Source organism: Balaenoptera acutorostrata, chromosome 10, assembly GCF_949987535.1.
Source record: "Balaenoptera acutorostrata chromosome 10, mBalAcu1.1, whole genome shotgun sequence".
Lineage (NCBI taxonomy): Eukaryota > Metazoa > Chordata > Mammalia > Artiodactyla > Balaenopteridae > Balaenoptera > Balaenoptera acutorostrata.
Window position 1 is genome coordinate 20,937,263 of NC_080073.1, and position 19,114 is coordinate 20,956,376.

Sequence of the window (19,114 nt, forward strand, 5' to 3'; positions counted from 1 at the left end):
GTGCTCCTAATGTAGATCATTTCTTTAAAAATTAAAATCTGATCCTGGATATAGCCTTTGTTGTGAGTGCATTGTGCTAATTCAGAGAGAAACGTCTCTACAGCTCTTCCTCTGCACTCAAATCTTCTGCAGGAGCGGAGCACCATGCGAAGGCAAGCAGCTCTTGAAGCCTAGATGCCACTAAACCTGCAGGAGGGGTGGATGCTTTGTAGATATTTGGCTTATTGTAAAGTCTTCATCTATGGCTAAGGATTTCTCTTTAAATATCGTAAATCTTGCCCTTGACTGCCTCAAACATTTACATGCTGTGGAAAAGGAACAAAAGGAATTCCATGTTACAGCATGAGTTCTTTATTTGCCATTAAGATTGGAGGTGTTCACATTAAAGAAACACACTACACCAGAATAAGATGTACTGATACTATACCCATTTTATAGATGAGGAAACTAAGGTTTAGACTAGAGACTAAATTACCTGCCCAATATTACCTAATGACAGAGCTGGGATTCAAAGGCAAGCTGTGTAATTCCAGATTTGTGCATTTAAAGAAAGAGAGAAGGAAAGAAGAAGGAAGGAAAGAAGGGAGGAAGGAAGGAAGGAGGGAAGGGGGAAGGGAGGGAGGAAAGCAGAAAGCAAAGCAGGGAAGGTGACAGGGTGGGAGATTAACATCTACAAAGGTGTACTCCAAGGCAGGAAAAAAGGAAAAATTGAAGAAAAAGGAAAGCCTTTGAGAGAAAACACGTCAGTTCTCTCTCTCTCTCTCTCTCTCTCTCTCTCATTAAAATGAGTATTAGTATGTAAACTAAAGGAAAATTAACAAAAAATATATAGAAGTGAGTCATGTGCTCCTGCCTTCACACTCACTCATCAATCATAAACACCCTTAGCCTCAACCCCTTTTCTTCTTAATAAGGAAAAGAACTAAAAGCTATAGAACATTCTGTGACCACAAATAAGGTCAGAAATAAATTTTCATGTTAGAGATTTAGTAAACCTGATAATTAAATATTTAATATGGATTTTAAGATGTTTGTATAAAAAACTCATGGCAGTTTGGTCAACTTCCTCATCATCTACTCCTAATAAGTCTGTGCTCAGTCTCTGCTTAAAAGGTATTCAGTAAAGTCTCAGAGATGCAGTAAGTGATAGCCAGTATTATTAATATTATTATTATTATCAAAACACACAAAGACAAAATAATAAGACAACTAAATAACAAAAAAGAGGTTTTCCAAACCACCTCTGCCACCCTCAAGGAGAAACTTAAACTACCGTGGAACTCTAAGCAATATATACGCTGGATGCTCTTTATCATGACAACTGTTCTGTGTATCTAATATTTAAAACAATCCTAACATTTCTTTCAAGGGCTTTTAAAGTCCTTTGTCCTCTTCATCTTATCATGAATGAAATTTCAGTAATCTGTAGGTGGTCACCTCTCAAGGAAAAAGTAGAGACGGTTTACTAAATGTCAGTTAGGCGGGAACTCTGAGACCAGCTAGTCAGATGGGGAAACTGGGGCCCAGAAAGGCAACTTCTCCAAGGTCATACTACGGATCCATGCCTGGGCATGGATACTATGCATGGATGCTTGATTTCAGGGCTGTAGTATCAACTGTTAAGTAGTGGACGTTGAAGGGACGTCGAAGTAGTGATAGGTTGAAGGGAATGGCCTTTCGTCTTATCTCAAGATAGTACGTATCATGGAAATAAGATAAATGGTTTAATAGCAAAAATAAGGTCAGCAAGTAGTTACTAGTGAGTACAGAATACTCAAGGTTTCACGTTTCTGAAATGTAAAAACTAAAAAAAGGTCAAAATTTTATATAAATTACAAGCAATAGGAGTTGGGCAGCAGGATCTTAAACTAGAAAAAAAAAAAAAATGGGCGGATCATGTAAAGAAGAAGTCAAGTAATCCCAGAGCATATGAGTCAAAGCACTTGCAGACTATATAATTATGCAATTTGGTTAGCAATGAAAACTTTCTGAACATAGATAATGATCGCCATCACTTGACTGGCTCTACCGAGTGGGCCCTGGGGCTCGGAGATGAGAGGCTGTGATTAAATGTACTTTGAATCTCTAATTGCCTAAAAATAATAATGCTTACAAAAGTGAACAGCTAATAAAATTGTATATGGTCACTTGTTTTTAACCAGAGATCCAGATCCAAAACTGCTGACTTCCCAACCTATAAGGTAAGGTTTAATTTCAGAATCAGAGCATTCTGACAGCCTCTGACACCTATTAATGTTTCTTGAAAATTAGCCCCAATTTTTACCATTTTCCTCAGAGTTTTCTATAGGTAGGGATTTAATTGTTGCCTAATTTGGCTGTACATCATCAAAACAAATTCTAAGAATTTTAAGTAATGGGTATAATTTGGGGAGAAGTTAAAAACTGGCCAAGCATCACTCTCTCCCCCTCCAAAAAAAAGTCACTGTTAAGGGAACCTGCATAGTCAGGTGATTTGTAAGAATAAAAATCCCTTGCTGCTGAAATGTAACTCAATAGTTATTGGTTAAATGAATCTTTATATATTCCATACACATCTAGAGAAATTAATTCTGGATTGTATGTAGAATCAAATTCCCTGACCTTTTGCCAAAACATTAACGTTTTGATTATTTCTCAAGAACCCATTGTGTGGTTCAATCACCATGGACTTGGTGTGTGACTCTGGTTGAAATGCTGATGGCAGCCATCAACATTAATAAGTATTGTGCTAGACACAGTGCTAAGTGCTTTGCAAGCATCATGTCACTTATTTCTCATAGTAACCCTTTGAGCTAGGGACTTTTATTATCCTTGTCATGCAGACAAAGGCACTGAGGTTCAGAAAGGATTTGGGCACTGCACATCTTACTCTAGAGCTTATGTCCTTAAACATGTATGCTGCAACCAGAGGGCAGGTGTGACACATAATCAGACACCTAGGGACAAGAGTTTTTTGAATGAATTTTAACTGAAAAGTGGAAACCCTAACAGAAAAGCAACGTAGGTCTAGGAAACAAGGTTCATGATCAGTGCAGAAGTTCACAAGAGGCATCTTTTGAGTTATTTCCGATTTTCTTCTCTTACTAGGTGGGAGGTAAGAAGATAATCCATGTCTTCTGGTGGAAGAAAAGAGCACTTCATGGCTCCTATGTGAGCCATGCCTCTTTTAAGGCTGTACTTGGGTCCGCATGCTGGGTGTGCAAATTAAGGACTCCAGCATCAAAAAGAGTTGGTCCTTCCATAGAGCTTCCAAAAATGAACATTTGTTTTATTCCAACCTGGGGACAAGCTGGCCTCATGCACTGGATATACCGCCTTCCAGCAGAAAACTAATACTGAAAAGAAAAAGAAAGAAAAACACTTTCTGTTGATGTCAATGCTCCAGTGTAAAAGGCCAAGCCAAGACTATGGCCGCTTCAGTTAAGACCTTTGATGTCAGAGACTGACCATCAAGGGTCTGCTGCTTGCAAAATGATAGATGTTAGGGTCCCTGGGACTCTGAAAAGGGCATTCTGTGTTACCATTAACTAAATCCAATTTGAAAAAGAGGAAAGTAGATTCTAGAAGTAGAATTGAAATAACACTTGATAGTTTAAGAAAAAGTTTCCTAAAAAGAAGTAGCTCTTAACCTTTTTTATAAGTCAAATATTTCCAGGCCCTGTTTGATTAGGATTTGTGCTTTTAGTTTTTGTTGATTAAGAAAATGTGTAAAGATAAGGAATAAAATGAAATATATGGCCTTGGTATTAATTTGTACTTTGTTCATTCCAACAGCATCAACAGTTATTTGAAAAAGAGATGTATATGTAAGTAAGGTGGATATTTAATTTATAAATGTTTGCAGACAAATGGATTCATCGATCCCTCAGAGTTCCTACAAAGGCACAGCGGTTTCTGTCACTTAAAGTGGGAACCACTGTATAATTCTAGTTTCTTATTATTGTTTTATCCCCAACTCATCTCCCCAAGATTTGGCAGGATTAATCTATTTTTATCAACTTTGCATAATTATCTGCATGTAACAGGATGTACCAAAAGGCTCTAAAGAGCTATTGGATATTTTGCAACTTCCACTGATCAATTTTACCCGAAAGCAACATTTCCTTTGCTTGTCTTCCTCTTCCCCTCTCTCCTCAAACAAAGTGCCTACCAATTGTACCACTGTTGGAGATTTCCATAACTCTTTATATGTTTACTTTAGGTCTAAGAGGTTGACCTTATTTGCACTAGCATTTCCCCATTTTACTTATGTTTCTTACAAATTAACTTCCAGGTTTCTACAACAGTGATTCTCAAACATGAGCCTGCATTAGAATCTTCCAGAGGGCTGGCTAAAACAAATTAATGGGCTCCACCCCCAGGGTTTCTGGCTCAGTAGGTCTGAGGTGAACCCAGGGAATTTGCATTTGTAAAGAACTCCCAGGTAATGCAGGGGCTGCAGGCCCCAGACCACGTTTTGAGAACCACTGAGCTACAGAAAACTTTCCCAGAAACACCTTTTGGAGTTAAGTTCTACACACCTAAGCTTCAGGTCAAGCTGACTGAGGATTTTACATCACAATTAAATGTCCTTCCAGAATGTTCTGTTTTTCCTCCCCTGTCTATATCAGTGGTCCTAGGTGTCAGTATAAATGGGCACAATGTCTCATACTCTTAACATTGTATTATGAATTCTATCAATGTTATGCCAATTAATGAGCTGAAAAAATTATTTAGGTATATGATTTTAATATAAATTTGGAAAGCTACTGGGAAAACTGAAATCAAGTTTACAATGGTGTGCATATTTATTAACTTATATTATTTTTAAGATGATAATAAAATAAGTAATAAACATTGAGAAAATATGTAACTCCAAACTCAGGAAATCATAAAATCTAACAATAGAAAGATTTTTCTTTCTGGAACTTAAGGCATGGTTAATATTTTTACTCCCTTGGTTTTCTCGCTTGTTGTAATTGGACAAAAATGCAACTCTAAGGCTCTTAGTGTTTATATGAAGAACACATTAAGTCTTTCAAACATAGTTTACTGATTCTAGTATAATCAACTCATTGTGTGCATTAAGAATGACAAGGTATCGAATAAAATATAAATGTCATTTTAGGTGTACTATTTCTGGTTTAATAAATGGTCAAAAACTAGTATAAAACAGAAAACTTGGGTGCCTGGTAAATAAGAAAAGGAGGAAAAACTGTTTCATGGAATTATCAGCTGTGCTGAAAATTCCTAAAAATATACTGCAAGTTAACTGAGGGAAGAAATTGCCTTAGCAACATTAGCACAAATAAAAATTATATATAAAACTCCTTTAAAAAAGTAGGTTTCAATGTCCAACATGTTCGTTCAGCTACTATTGAATACATATTTAAAGAAGAACTAGGATTAACTGATCTCCTTTTCCTTCAATGTCTTTTTTGCACCACGAACATTGATGAGGTGCTTATATGTTCCTGAGGCTTTAGTCATCTTTAACACGCTGTACAGGTGCTATTTAAGTGTGATATGTGTAGGTTTGAGAAGAAACTGGATTGAGAGTATGAGTAAGACGTGTGACTAACGAGTTAAGAGCTGTCACTGCTCAGGCCTGAATGGAAGGCTGTTGGCAGAGGTGGGTCCAAATGCCACCTTACCAAGGGTGACTCTCCTGTGCTCTCCTGGGAAAGGGTGTTTTGACAGGAAATATTAACCATACATAAGATATGTCAACTAAACTGGGCTCCAAAGAGTTGTGACAAAGAAAATAATGACTAAAAAATTTGGGGTCTTCTTTGGTGGGGAGGAAGGCAGTAGGAAAGCAGTCGTGTTGGGTAGGTATAATGGCAGCAAATGAAGATGGGAATTTGGATTTGATAATAATAATTACTATATTTATATTTTTCATAATTAACAACAACAAAGCAGAATCCTTTACTGAGCACTTTCCATCAACCCAGCACTGTGCTAAATGCTTTTGATCTTTGCTAATAAAGAGGTCGCAGGCTACATGTGCTACTGAGCCCTGGAAATGTGGCCAGTGTGACTGAGGAAATGAACTTCTTACTTCATTTAAACTTGAATTTAAAGACTTATACTCAACTTAGTTATTGGAAATCTTTTAAATGTGTTTGAAACAATCTGATAGGTAGATATGAATCTACCTTTTCAACTGTAAATCTCCTAATATCTAAACACAGATTGAGTAATTCAACGAAAATTTAGCATCTAAATGGAGCTGTTCCTATAGGTGTAAAATACATACCTGAGTTTGAAGACTTAATATGGAAAAAATAGAGAATGCAAAAACTTGGTAATTCTTGCATTGATTATATATTGAAATAACATTCTGGATATACTGAATTAAATAAAATTCATTGTTAAAATTGATTTCGCCTGTTTCTTTTTACTGTTTTTAATGTGACTAACTAGAAAATTTAAATCTAGATATGTGGCTCACATTCTATTTCTATTGGATAGTGCTGCTTTACATGAATTATCTCATTGAACCCTCACAAAAATTCTCCAGGCCAGACACTATTACCTCCATTTCACAGATGAGGACACTGAGAACCAGAAAGAAGAGGAAATGTCCCTAAGGTCACCCAGTTAAGTATTGGAGACTACTTTATCTGCTTCATACGCTCCAATTCTGAGGGTGCTGATTATGGTCGCATCTCAAAGCATAATGAAGCACATCAGTTGGCATTAAGGAGAATTTGGCATCCAAAGAATAATTTAGTGCAGTGTTTGGATACCAAGGCTACGAGGCTGAAGTCATAAGGTTCTGTACTTCTCATAAATTCAATCTTTTAAGATTAACCTGGCTGTCATTAATATCACCAAACACTTAATGCAGGAGGACCAAAGGCCATCACGACAGCCTGTCTTACCAGACGAAGGATTCAAATTAAATTCCATCAAATCACACTGAGTCGATACACTTTGACAAGCACCTCACATCCAAAACCTCCAAGAGCTTGCAATTTTTTTTTCCTAATTTGCTCCCCCTTTTTCTTCACCAAGAGACAAAAGAAAGCCCAAGAAAATGCTGAATGGGGTAAAAGAAAATGCAACAAAGTTAATAGAGGACTATAGATGCCCTTCAGAATTTGTAAAAACACTAAAACAAGAGGGCGCGTTTCCATCACTGCACAATATTGCTTTTGTTTAAGAGCCAAGTCTCAGTCTTGAAACGTGTTGGTAATAAATCAGCAGGCATTATTTTAAATCAACTGGTTTTATGAAATAAGCCAAGAGTTGAAAGAGGCAGGACTAATTACCAACATTCCTTGATGAATTACTTAGCGGCGTGTGCTAAGTCAATGTGCGTCTACGTCTTGATCCCCAATTTTATCCCGTACTTATTTCCCAGGAGGTAAAAAGAACATGTGGCTAATTAAGGCACCGATTTCCACAGCCAGAAGTACTCAAGGTAAGATTCCTTTTGAAAAAAAGAAAAGGTTCTTTGCCTGGTACTTATTAATCTAATTTTTACTACTTCACTAGAAAAACAGAGCTAATCTTGTCACCTTTAGGCAGTCTGAACTACCATGCAGTGTTCTGAAAAAATGTTACATATTTGTAATTTAGCCAATAAGAATTTCTTAAGCCTTTCCTAACCAGCAGGAATGTCTCTGGTTTGTCACTTCTAATTAAGTCTCAACAAAATTTCTAGCTCCTAAATTTTAATTATACGAAACTCAGGGCCAACAGGGGAGATTACGACAAAGCTATGCCTGGTGGTAAGGTAGTAGAAATCTGAATTTTGCTTTTCACGTTGGGCCTCTTAACAACTTTCAAAAGTTATTCACATAAGAACCTGCTGTATAAAAAAATAAATAAAATTCAAAAATTCCAAAAAATAAGTTATTCATAACCTGGTGATTCAAATCCTTTTATTCATTTTTAATTTTCAGGACGCTTACACCTTGCTATCTTTCCTTTAAGGAAGACCATTAGACTTACATAATGTGCACACATCTAGTAAACTCGCCCGATGGAAGAGTTCGGCTGCTCAAAAGAGTTACAGGTGGAAAAAACTTTGCTAAGACTCCTAATAAAATGCATTAAGAGATGCCCATTTAATTATACGAAAAATGTATGCATATGCTCTCCTGGTTAAAAAAATAAAATAAAGCCTTTGACCACCACCATCTCCAATGCCCAAACCCATTCCAGAGGTAATGAGTAAGAACAGTTTGGTAGAGATTCATCTAGGTCCTTTTTTAGAATATTCTCTAGTTTTTAAAACAGTGATTACAACAGTTCTTTTTCTAGGACCATTCTCTACTTTAATAACCTCCTATTTTATCTGCTCCAATTTTGATTCATCTCATTTTTGCAAAGCTATAAATTAATAGGCAAAAACATCTAACTTTATAAACGAGGTCTGAAAGACTAGGGTATTGTTGGGAGCTAAATTTTCCTTAAAATTTAGACTGATGCTCAAAGACGTCAATAACAAGAGACATATTCAGGGCAAGAGCCAATATACTAGTACTGATTGCAGCTCTAACCTTGTGCAAAGCCACTGTACTACTTTACATATTTTTAAACACAGATCCCACCCACTTATTTTAGTAGGGCAATGTTAAAATTAGATTTTGCTTACACATGTCCACAATCTCTACTGTTCAAGAGCATACCTACAGAAGGTGGTCTTTCAAATCTAAGTCCTTCTTTTAATTGTTGGGATTATGTAGGTAACATTGTGAAGAAGATTCATGACCTTTTCATACAGTAATATAAGATTTATGACAGCTGACATTATTAACTTAAAAGCAAACCAGAAAAAGTTCCAGCTTTAAGTGCTAAAATACAGCAAAAGTTATAATACATACTGCAGTGGGGCAGGGGAAGAAAAATTCTAATGCAACCATAATCTCAGGAGAAAATGCATATTAAAAAACATGTGTTGGGCTTCCCTGGTGGCGCAGTGGTTGAGAGTCTGCCTGCCAATGCAGGGGACACGGGTTCGAGCCCTGGTCTGGGAAGATCCCACATGCCGCGGAGCAACTGGGCCCGTGAGCCACAACTACTGAGCCTGCGCGTCTGGAGCCTGTGCTCCGCAAGAGAGGCCGCGATAAGGAGAGGCCCGCGCACCGCGATGAAGAGTGGCCCCCACTTGCCGCAACTAGAGAAAGCCCTCGCACAGAAACGAAGACCCAACACAGCCATAAATAAATAAATAAATTAAAAAAAAAAAACATGTGTTAAGTCTACCAAATTGAGTATTTCAAAAATCATTTACAACAATACAAATGTATTATTGAAATGTATAGAACTATAAAGCATATGAATTGTAATAGCCTGGGTCAATAGGATTTCTAGAACATAAGTCATCTTGAGTTATGATTTTTGGATGTTGTTACAGAAACTTTCACTGTAGTGCTTTCTGACCAATAATGATGACTATAACTAAACCATAAATTACCATAGTGGTCAATGTGGCTAGGCGGTCTTTTTATACAGCAAGAACGCATCCAGGTCTTCCATCTGGCATATCATGGAGACTCAGGGACACACTTTAATTATTCAATATGGATGATCCCTTACTAATTTCAAATGCTTAAGATCAAGTATCCTTCCATTAAGCCTGTGAGACTCCTCTGTAGTTTCTCTTCGACCTCCCACTTTGCTCTACCATAGTCTGTTACTGGTGATTTTTTTAGAAATGTTTAGAGGCTATCCTTGAGCTATGTAGAAAACATAGAGGAAGCAGGGTATGTGGTTATAAGTAAATAAAGTAGGCTGAGGAGACTAACTGTGTGACTTCAGTGACTTATCTCTCTCTATGCATCAGTTTCCTCCTGCGGAAGATCAGGCTTATCGTACTTATCTCACAGGGCTTCTAGAAGGACACATAGGCAAAAGATATGAAGGGTTCAGCTTACAACCTAACACAGCCAGTAATTAATGTCTGTGCAGTCATCACCTGTCCTCCTCGAAGTTGCTTTAGGCAGTACCACAGTTATACCAGTAATTTCTATAAAAATTTTAAGCTATGGCCTGAAGATCTGTAATAAACATTTGCTACAGGTCCCAGGTTACCATGTCAGTTGAGAAACTAAACAGTGCTACTTCTGCCTCCTAAAGTTTCTCAGGTCATTCACTCTAGGAGAAGAACTACCACCAATGGTTAAGAAATTGGGGCCACAGAGTCCAACTGAGTGAGTTCAAATCCTGACTGTACCACTTGCTTCATCGACTTCCAATGAGCTACTTGACCCCTTCGCCTCAGTTCCCACATCTGTGAAATGGGGACATTAATAATAACTGCCCAGTGCTGGACATGCCAACCATGACTACTATTCTAACAGTTCTCCAGGAGGTACAGACTAGCTGGAAGGCAGGTGGCACATCTATAAGAGCCTAATTATTCTCTAAACACAACACAAAGAGAGGAGTTAAGAAAGATTCAGCATAGAAACAGGAATGTTTCTCAAGTCTTTTTTTTTCCATCATCACCTCCCCTAAGCAGCCTCTTTAGACCTTTTTTTTCCCCCTAACTACCTCTTCCCTCATCCCCAACCACAGGAAATTGTAACAGGTACATATACTGTATATCTGCTTACGTACTGTGGCCCTTTAGAGGATCACAAACCATTATAACATCTTAGATTTTTTTGGCCTTCAAGAGCCAATTTTTGCACCCCTGGGGGACAGTAACCCCTGTTAAGAATGCAGGTGCTATAGGTCACATGCATTCTTCAATGTGACGTTCTTTTCATCACACTGAAAAGAAATTACCATTCAAAGCCAGATAAAAACAGAGGCTCACTCCAATTTTCAGTCCTCACTCCTAGGCCCCAGACCTTAGTACTCTCCTTAAGATGTTACCTTGACCTCCAGTTATAGGATTATGAGAACTGTGTTAAATGAGAAGAGACTGCACCTATCAGTATGGCTTCTTTTAACAACAGAAAAAGAGGAGCTGAGCAGCCGATCCTTACATAAACCCACAAGGTGACTTCAGTGATGGCAAAGTCGCTCTTTGAGAAGAGGATAAAGATCCGTGTCCCTAAAGAGAAGGTGACCCTCCTAAACCTGCATGGCTCAGGTGTCCACTGAGCACAGCGGACCCGATCCACTACCTGAGGAGATCACACCACCTCGATTCTATGGTACCCCTTGGCCACATAAAAATGGCCATGTGCTCATAGTGGGAGAAATCATTTCCAGTTTGTGTGCCACTATTAACAAGTGAACATGGAATTACAGCTGATGTTTCAGTGTTTCCAGAAAAGTGGAATTAATTCATAGGCTTAGCTATGTCAAGGTTGACTATTTTGTTTTAGATGGTTGCTCCCCACAGGGCTGCTCTCTCAAGTGGACCAGGCCTAGAAATCTAAGCAAAGATGACTTTCTTCAGCCAGCATTTCATTACTAGTTCCTGGTTACTAAAAGCAGTGCAGGAAGAAAAAGACGTCTGAAATTCATCAATGCACATTTACTGAGATGCGTGCACTACTTAGCCTGGGTTAAGTTAGAGTTAGATTTCACCAATGTAAGACAATTCTATGGAGCACTTTCTTGTGACAGCCCTGAGATGACTAACCCCTTACCCATGGAGGTATGCATTCCCATTGCATGGGAAGCAAAAGGGCCACCAGTTACTGCCCAGGCAAACTGGTGCACACTTGTAGCACCAGAATGATCTAAGTGTTTCCAATACACAGGGTAAGAAGTTCCCATTCTGCCTAAGGAACAGGGAGTTTAAAGCAATATTCTCAGAAGTACAGACAACCCAGAAAGAAAAGAAACTATTTCTTTCATGGCATTTGAAAAGGTGAACAAAGAAAGATAGGGTTTATGTCTACCTGATCTAAACTGCCTAATACATTTCTTCAGACCTCGCTCCCACAAAAGGGAACTGTAAGTTGGAAAGCAGCAGAAGTCAGGAAGGCTGCACCCTAAACTGTTAACAACAGCTTCCCTCCTAGGAGTTCCAGAAAGGGAAGAGGTGGAGGAAGGGAGGAAGAGTGTCCTGCTGGATTCTCCTTCCACGCTGCTTAAATCGGTCCCAAGTTAACAAGTATTGTCTATAATTTTTTAAATTGGAGTATAGATGATTTACAATGTGTTAGTTTCAGGTGTACAGCAAAGTGAATCAGTTATACATATATCCACTCTTTTTTAGATTCTTTTCCCATACAGGTCATTACAGAGTATTGAGTGGAGTTCCAATAAAAATAAGTTTTAAAGGCAAAGAAAATTACCTTATATGTGACACTGAACACATCAAAGTAATATGACCGAGAGATGCAAAGACCCTATAGGGAAACAAGGTCTCTAGGAAGATGAAAAGATGTTTGTGGAACATGGAAACTGAATCCCTTTGTCCCCGAGAGAAGATGTGGCCTTGTAAACACCGTGTTTGATTCAAAAACAAAAGGACACCGAAGTTTATAAACAATTCTGAAATCAAAGCTCACTGCATGTTTGTGTAAGTCACACTGACTGGTAACAAAAATATATGATGGCCCATGGACTATGGGATTAAAAGAATACTCAGATGTCCTTTCTTATGGGGTCAGCACCTCCAGCAAGGTCCCCTAACTAAGGGGACCAAGGCAAGCCGATCTGAGACATGCTGCATCTGTTCTTGCTTCTTTTGGCCAATGTGATGCTATTAAGGTTCTGTATTCCTGCCTAAACCAGGAAGAAAACCAAATGCATAATGGGGTGTGGGAGCCATCCCTTCTTCTAATTTGTAACGCACCAACTCACCTGTAACTCCACACACCTTCTTCCTATTTCTGCATTATACCTAAAGCATAACCCACACCTTGACAATTCAACATCAGGTAGATTTCATAAATTACAGAGAAAGGCCAGCAATTCAATCACCCACCCTTTCCCTCATCAGTGAAATCTCATGGAATGTTGGTTGTTGGACATGGTGACAAGAAAACAGGACATCCAACCATCCTGACTTGTTAGAATCACTATCTAAATGGGATGCCACACCATGAGACAACCACCAAATAAATGCCAACGTAAATTTAGTTTACAATGTAGAGGGCCCTGGCAAAATGTGTTTTGGTATCTGATGAACAGCATGCGTCCTTTCTCACTCTGCAGTAATCTGCCTAATTCCTTGGATTACCTGAGATGATTTGGAAAAAAGGAAAAATTTAAAAATAAATTCCTTCAAACTACTTAAAAGAAGATATCCTAAAATTACCAAAAATACATAATTTTTTCTTTTAAATTCATATAACCTTTCTCCTCAGGAGAAAGAAAAATTCAATATACAATTTACTCCAGAGAAAACACCTTGCCTTTAAATTTTTAAATTCCAAGGCGAAGAAAGGAAGGAAGGGAAGTAGAGAGGGAAATCCTTTGCAATTTCCTATATACTTCTAAACAGAGAAATGTTTTCAAACTATAAACTAATGTTTTCAAGGTATACACTGTCAGAGTCCATGCAGGGGGAGGAATTCTGACGAACCTGCCGGTCCAAGATTAGAGCAACCAGGTGTTTCTATAATCAATGAGAGCTAGAGAGATGAGACAGTGAAAATGCATGCTTGATGGCTGTGCGGACAAAAATGCAGTGGTTAGTATGTGGTGCTTCTTCGGCCACGAGACCTCACATGTGGCCACAAGGCCTGTCCCTGGTTCCTCTGCTTTTGTCTGAAAGAAGCTATAGATCAAATTTCAAACCTCAGGTTTGCAAGTCAAAAACCCACCTGTGGAAGAAACCGCTTCCATTAATGGTTCTTAATGACATACTTTGTTCATTTGCAGTTTGACATACAGAGTCTGTTCACTACTGTGGAAAATGCATTATGCACTCCAGGAACTGGTTCATTTACGACAAAGAAGCATCCTTAAATTACAATACCCAATTGAATAGGGCTGTTATTAAGAAACCTAAAGGATATCTCCAATATGTAAATACATAGCAATACGATTAATCATTCTATGTCACCTAACATAAAAATCAATAGTATGAATAAAGTCATAAATTAATTAAATCAACGTAGAAACCAGAGGCTAATCCTGCAAAGCTTCATGAATTTATAGGCTGAATGACGACCATGTGAGGAATAAGTAATGCGAATTTCCAATCCCTATGAATTCCAAAGATTAGTCCTAAATTTACTAGAAGCTGTCAACAATTTAAAACATGTTTTATAAAGCTTCATATTTTAAGCATAACTCTACAAAAGAAAAGGGATTAACCAGAAAACACTAATTTAGCTTTTCAAAATCAGTCATTCAACCCACTGGCAGCAAAATGTTGGTAACATGAGTTTGTGTGTGTGATTTTCTATCAAGTTCTTGCAAACCAGTGGGAGAAGGAGAGATTTTCCCAGGATTCTCCAGCACATGCTAGCATGTCTGACTGTACACATCTACCTCCACTGAAAAGCAGGTATGTTCTATTTTAGCAATTTAAATCTTTAAAAATTAAATGATGAATTTACTCAGACTATACTATTAGAAAGGATATTTATTCAAAATAATCTGTATCACTATGTATAAATTAGTACACTCGGTGTTATGCCTTGAAAATGTATATTCATAGAAAAATGGGCCAAGATTAAGCAAATTAACTGTTTTTCTATTAACCATTTACTTCATAATAATATGCTTATGATTTAAAAACTATAAAAGAGAAAAGAAAAAAACATTTCTCTCACTTACCTTTCCGTAATAAATAATTCATAATATTTTCATACATAAAACTTTTGAAAATATGCAAACTATTTTCATAAAGTACTAAGTATTTTAAGTATTTGAAGTAATCATTTATGATACTCTCCTTTAAAATGTAATTTGAATCTCTTAGAATGCCATCTTATATGAAATCATATATTTATATTTGATCTTTCACCTACCTAAGGATACTAAAATCTGTCTAAATAGCTACCAAACCTATCCGCATTGCTATGCCTACACTTCTTTCTTTTCATTTATATGACACACTTCACTACTTTATATAAATGAAGTATAAAAATGCACAAGTTAAATAGAGATTAAAGTAACTCAGTATGAAATATAAATCTACCACTTGTTCATTTTTATTTAGATTAGGTCTCCCAGTTCTAACAATTTATTCGTGCTTTAACTTAGGACATATTTCTGGCATAACTAAATTGAGGGTTGCAGCTAAGGCCAGTGTTACCAGGACATAGTAACATATAAGGAAAAACGGGTATATTATTCAAACCAATTAGTATAGATTTAAATTTTAATCATTTCACGATTACATATTCTAAGTAATACAAACTTTTTAAAACGATATCCCTTTTTAAAATGATATGGAAATGATTTTTCAACATATTTGGGTAATTTCTCTTCCACTGGATATAACTGCCTTAATAGGAATATAGATTTCAGCTAATATACTTTAATATAATATCAAGAATTACCTTTGAATTAGACATAAACCACTACTAACACAAGTCCGTGTCATCTCTTCCAAAATTTGTCCTTCAGGTTAAAAAAATAGACTATTATAGTAAGTAAAACAGACATATTTCTCCACATTTTATTACATTATTACTTAATTCATACAACTTTAAATAATCTAAGGTATAGGCAAACCAATTATGATTCTTGTGAACACCAGACAACTTAAATCTTAAATAAATCTTAGATCTGTAAAAACCTAGTGACTGTCAATTTTCACCCAAGCAGAACAGAAAGATTTAATGTAAAATCTATTTCCAAGAGAAAACCTTGCCTTTACTTGGGGGAGAGCGGGGAGAGGGTATGCATAAAATACCCATTAATTGTGGCAATATCCAGAACTTCAATCACATTAGAGTAAAATTTTATGCTAAACCATTTGGATCTTTTCCACTCTAACAGAATTTTAATTGGTTTCTCTATGAAAGAGTTTCAGTACTTCATCACTACGTTTTAAGAGTCTCTGCAAATAAGAAAACAACTGACTTAAAATTTGTTTTTAAAGAATCCCTTTCCTACTTCCTGGTAAGAATCATAGATTGCTTCCCAATTATAACACAGCATCCTCTCTATTTGCTTTCATAGTAAACTTTAAATAGTGGGAGATGGCCTTTTTCTGAGCACAGGAATGAATACAAAGCCCAACAATCAATCACCGGCGGGTGAAGTTCACATTGTTTAATGAACACTAATACTTGGGACACTTCAGAATGAAATAATTAGGTGATGGGATTAAAAATATTAAAAAATAAGGAAGTCCCCTTACTTTTCTTTTAACTTTACTTGCATCAGTCACATTTAAGAGTTGGAATGTTTATCTTTTTTTTTTCTGTTTTTATTATTTTATTTTACTTTTCAATACTCTTTTTAAAACACACATTTGACGTTAACATAAACATCTAAATAATGTGCTATATCTTTCTAAATTTAAATAATAAAAAATATGTACTGCCAATTTGACTTAAGACACATTTTTCTTCATTAGTAAGATTGCTCAATTTGCTTTTTCTCTCAAATTTTAATTTTTTAAATAGCACTTTGTTGAAATGATAATGAAAAATTCAATCTAACCTAATTTCTTTTTTTTTTTTTAACATCTTGGAGTGTTTATCTTTAAACAAGGAGTAACTCCCAATGTGATGTGGAGGACCCATGTGTGAGATGGAATTCTATTCTTAGACTCGTTACAATTTTCCATGGTAATTAGGAAGCTATATGTCCCCAATAGAATGACGCTAACAAGCTCCTGCAGTTTCTACTCTAGCAAGAAATCAAAGGGACCCAAAACAGACAACTCACTTCAGTTAAAGGATTATGCAGTCTGGTTATTAAAGCGTAGAAAGCGCTTCTACTGTTTTATATACATCTGAAGAGACTTTCTAAAAGAATCAGATTCTACAGCCAAGATTATTTACTCAAGAAAGAAGAAAACTAAAGAATGGCCATGGAACGTATTTAGGGAAAAAATATATGCAAGCTATTAGAAGCAGCTCATTTCAGATAACTTGTACATTTTGAAACTTTCCCAAAGAAAGATGGGAAGATATCCTTATAACAGACATCTATTCCTGCTTGTAATTTCTCATGAAACATCAACACTCTTCCCCCATTTAGTGAGGGTTCCTAGTAAATTTCCAGCTAGTTGGCATCCTTCTTTGGAAATACAAAGCCATGTAGAAATCAATGGAGTTGACATTTATGAATATGATTCACATGGGTCAATATAACCAAATACACGATGAGATAAATACAACACCTAGAAAATGGAAAATGCTGAAGAAGAAGAAGGCTTGGCCCAACCAGCAAGAGTGACACTCACGTACCTTAAGGACTTCCATTGGCACCTGGGTGGCAGAGGGGAGGGTGGTGGGCACACTGACGTTTATGGCTGGTGTCTGACTCACGGGCACTCTCTGTTGCATGAACTGGGCCGCCTGCAGCTTTTGCTGTTGCTCTCTGCGTTCCTGTTCCTGCATCTGCTCACGCATGAGTTGCTGGCGTAGCAAGATGCGTGATGTCATACTGGAGGAGCTTATTGGAGGCTTGGAGGCCCCAGGATGCTCCTCGGAACTGCTGTGGGAAAACCAAAAAAACACAGATTCAGTTCCCTAATGAAACCCTTCATTTGCATGTTGGGGTATCCTAAATTGCACCAAACTATGACATGAGCCTGGGCAAATATAATCAGATCGCGGAGTAGTATTCCACCTAATTGAAAATCAAGAGCTGACAGGATTTAAGTCATTAGTAGTTGAATTAAAATAAGTCAGCTTGATTGCATCTAGGCGTTTTTATCATACGCTTATTTTTTTGACATTTTCTACTGCATACTACTCATCACCACCAAATATAGTGCCACCATATGAAGTGCCAAGAAGAGAGGCGTCTTAATGGCACCCAGATGTCCACATTTAAAAATAAATTGTTTGATTTCCTTTTTTATAGCCAGATCTAACCAAATAACTACTCCTACGTGCTATCTAAATTCCTTGAAGATATCTAAAATGTTTACTAACACAGAATAGTTTAAAGAAAAGGTGAACTTTGTCGTGGGGAAATTTTTCTATGATACAGGAAGTAAAAATTATGAATGAAAGAAGCATTTGGACCAGAATGTTAACACTGAACTCGACCTCAGTCTTCAGGAAAGAGGGCAGAAGACAAGCTAGTTTGACAACCCACTTCTTCTTTCCCTGCTTTTCTTTATACTGTCTTTTCTTCTGATTCACCTTGGCAAGCCCTATCCTACACATACTTTGTGAGTTCCCTATGAGGCCTACCTCTAATGGTATTGGTACTTATACTACCCAAAATTATTTAAAAAGCTTAAACCCTTGTCATAAGTCAAAAAGAAAGGACTTCCTGATTTTCCTAAATATGGTTTTCTATTGCTTATTTTGCCAGCTCTATGACATCAACAAAAAATTAAACCTCTCTGCGTTAGTTACCATATCCAAAAAAGAGGAATAACAATAATTTTTCTTACTTACCCATTTATTAAAATGGGAGATGTTTTTTAAATGTCTTTTGCATCATTTATACGCTAAAGCCCTACCTCTTAGGGATTTTGTGAGGATTAAATAAAATAATGAATGAAATAAGGCACACAAATCCCTTAATGAGTGCTATGTAGTACTGCCTTAATAAATGTTTGCTGTTGCAATTATTATTATCTAGAAATTTTAATTGTTTCCAGTAATATCATTTTCTTTTTTAAAAAAATCCCTATTTAGGGCAAAGAATATAAAATTTAACTAGCACTGGAAACAGAAAAAGAGTAACATTTGACAAAATATTCACTCCAAAATTACTCTTCAAAAGAAGTATTTGCACCTTTAAGTTTCCTTCCTGGAGTATAAATCCCAATATTGTCCTTATCTTCTAACAAAGGCAAAATAAAGCCGTTAAATCACAGACCAGCCTTACAAACTCCTTAAAGATAGGAACCTTCAAACTCTACAGGTAAAAAACATGCTAAAGGATGAAGAAATGTTTGCATTTCACCCTCACATAGTTCCAGAAAATTACATAATAAAAATTATACTAGCAGTTAACTCATTACTCAGCACAGAAAACTGGTTCAATAAACTGTGATAAGTTAATATATTATAACACTATATATAGCCACTAAAAGTGGTGTAGAGATATATTATGGGTGTGAATAAAAACTACACAATATAATAACCTTAGAAAACCCAGCTGCAAGAAAGTA

General features: G+C 36.7%; 1 protein-coding gene across 8 annotated transcripts in view; it reads right to left on the reverse strand.

Annotated features, from left to right (window-relative positions):
- The window catches only part of MITF (melanocyte inducing transcription factor), a 226,438-nt gene that overhangs the window by 70,833 nt on the left and 136,491 nt on the right, over positions 1–19,114 (reverse strand). For all 8 annotated transcript variants that reach the window (XM_007192439.2, XM_007192438.2, XM_007192437.2 and 5 more), the window contains one exon: positions 17,226–17,475. In XM_007192439.2, coding sequence (XP_007192501.1) covers positions 17,226–17,475 — 250 coding nt within the window. The remainder of the gene's footprint in view (positions 1–17,225; positions 17,476–19,114) is intronic.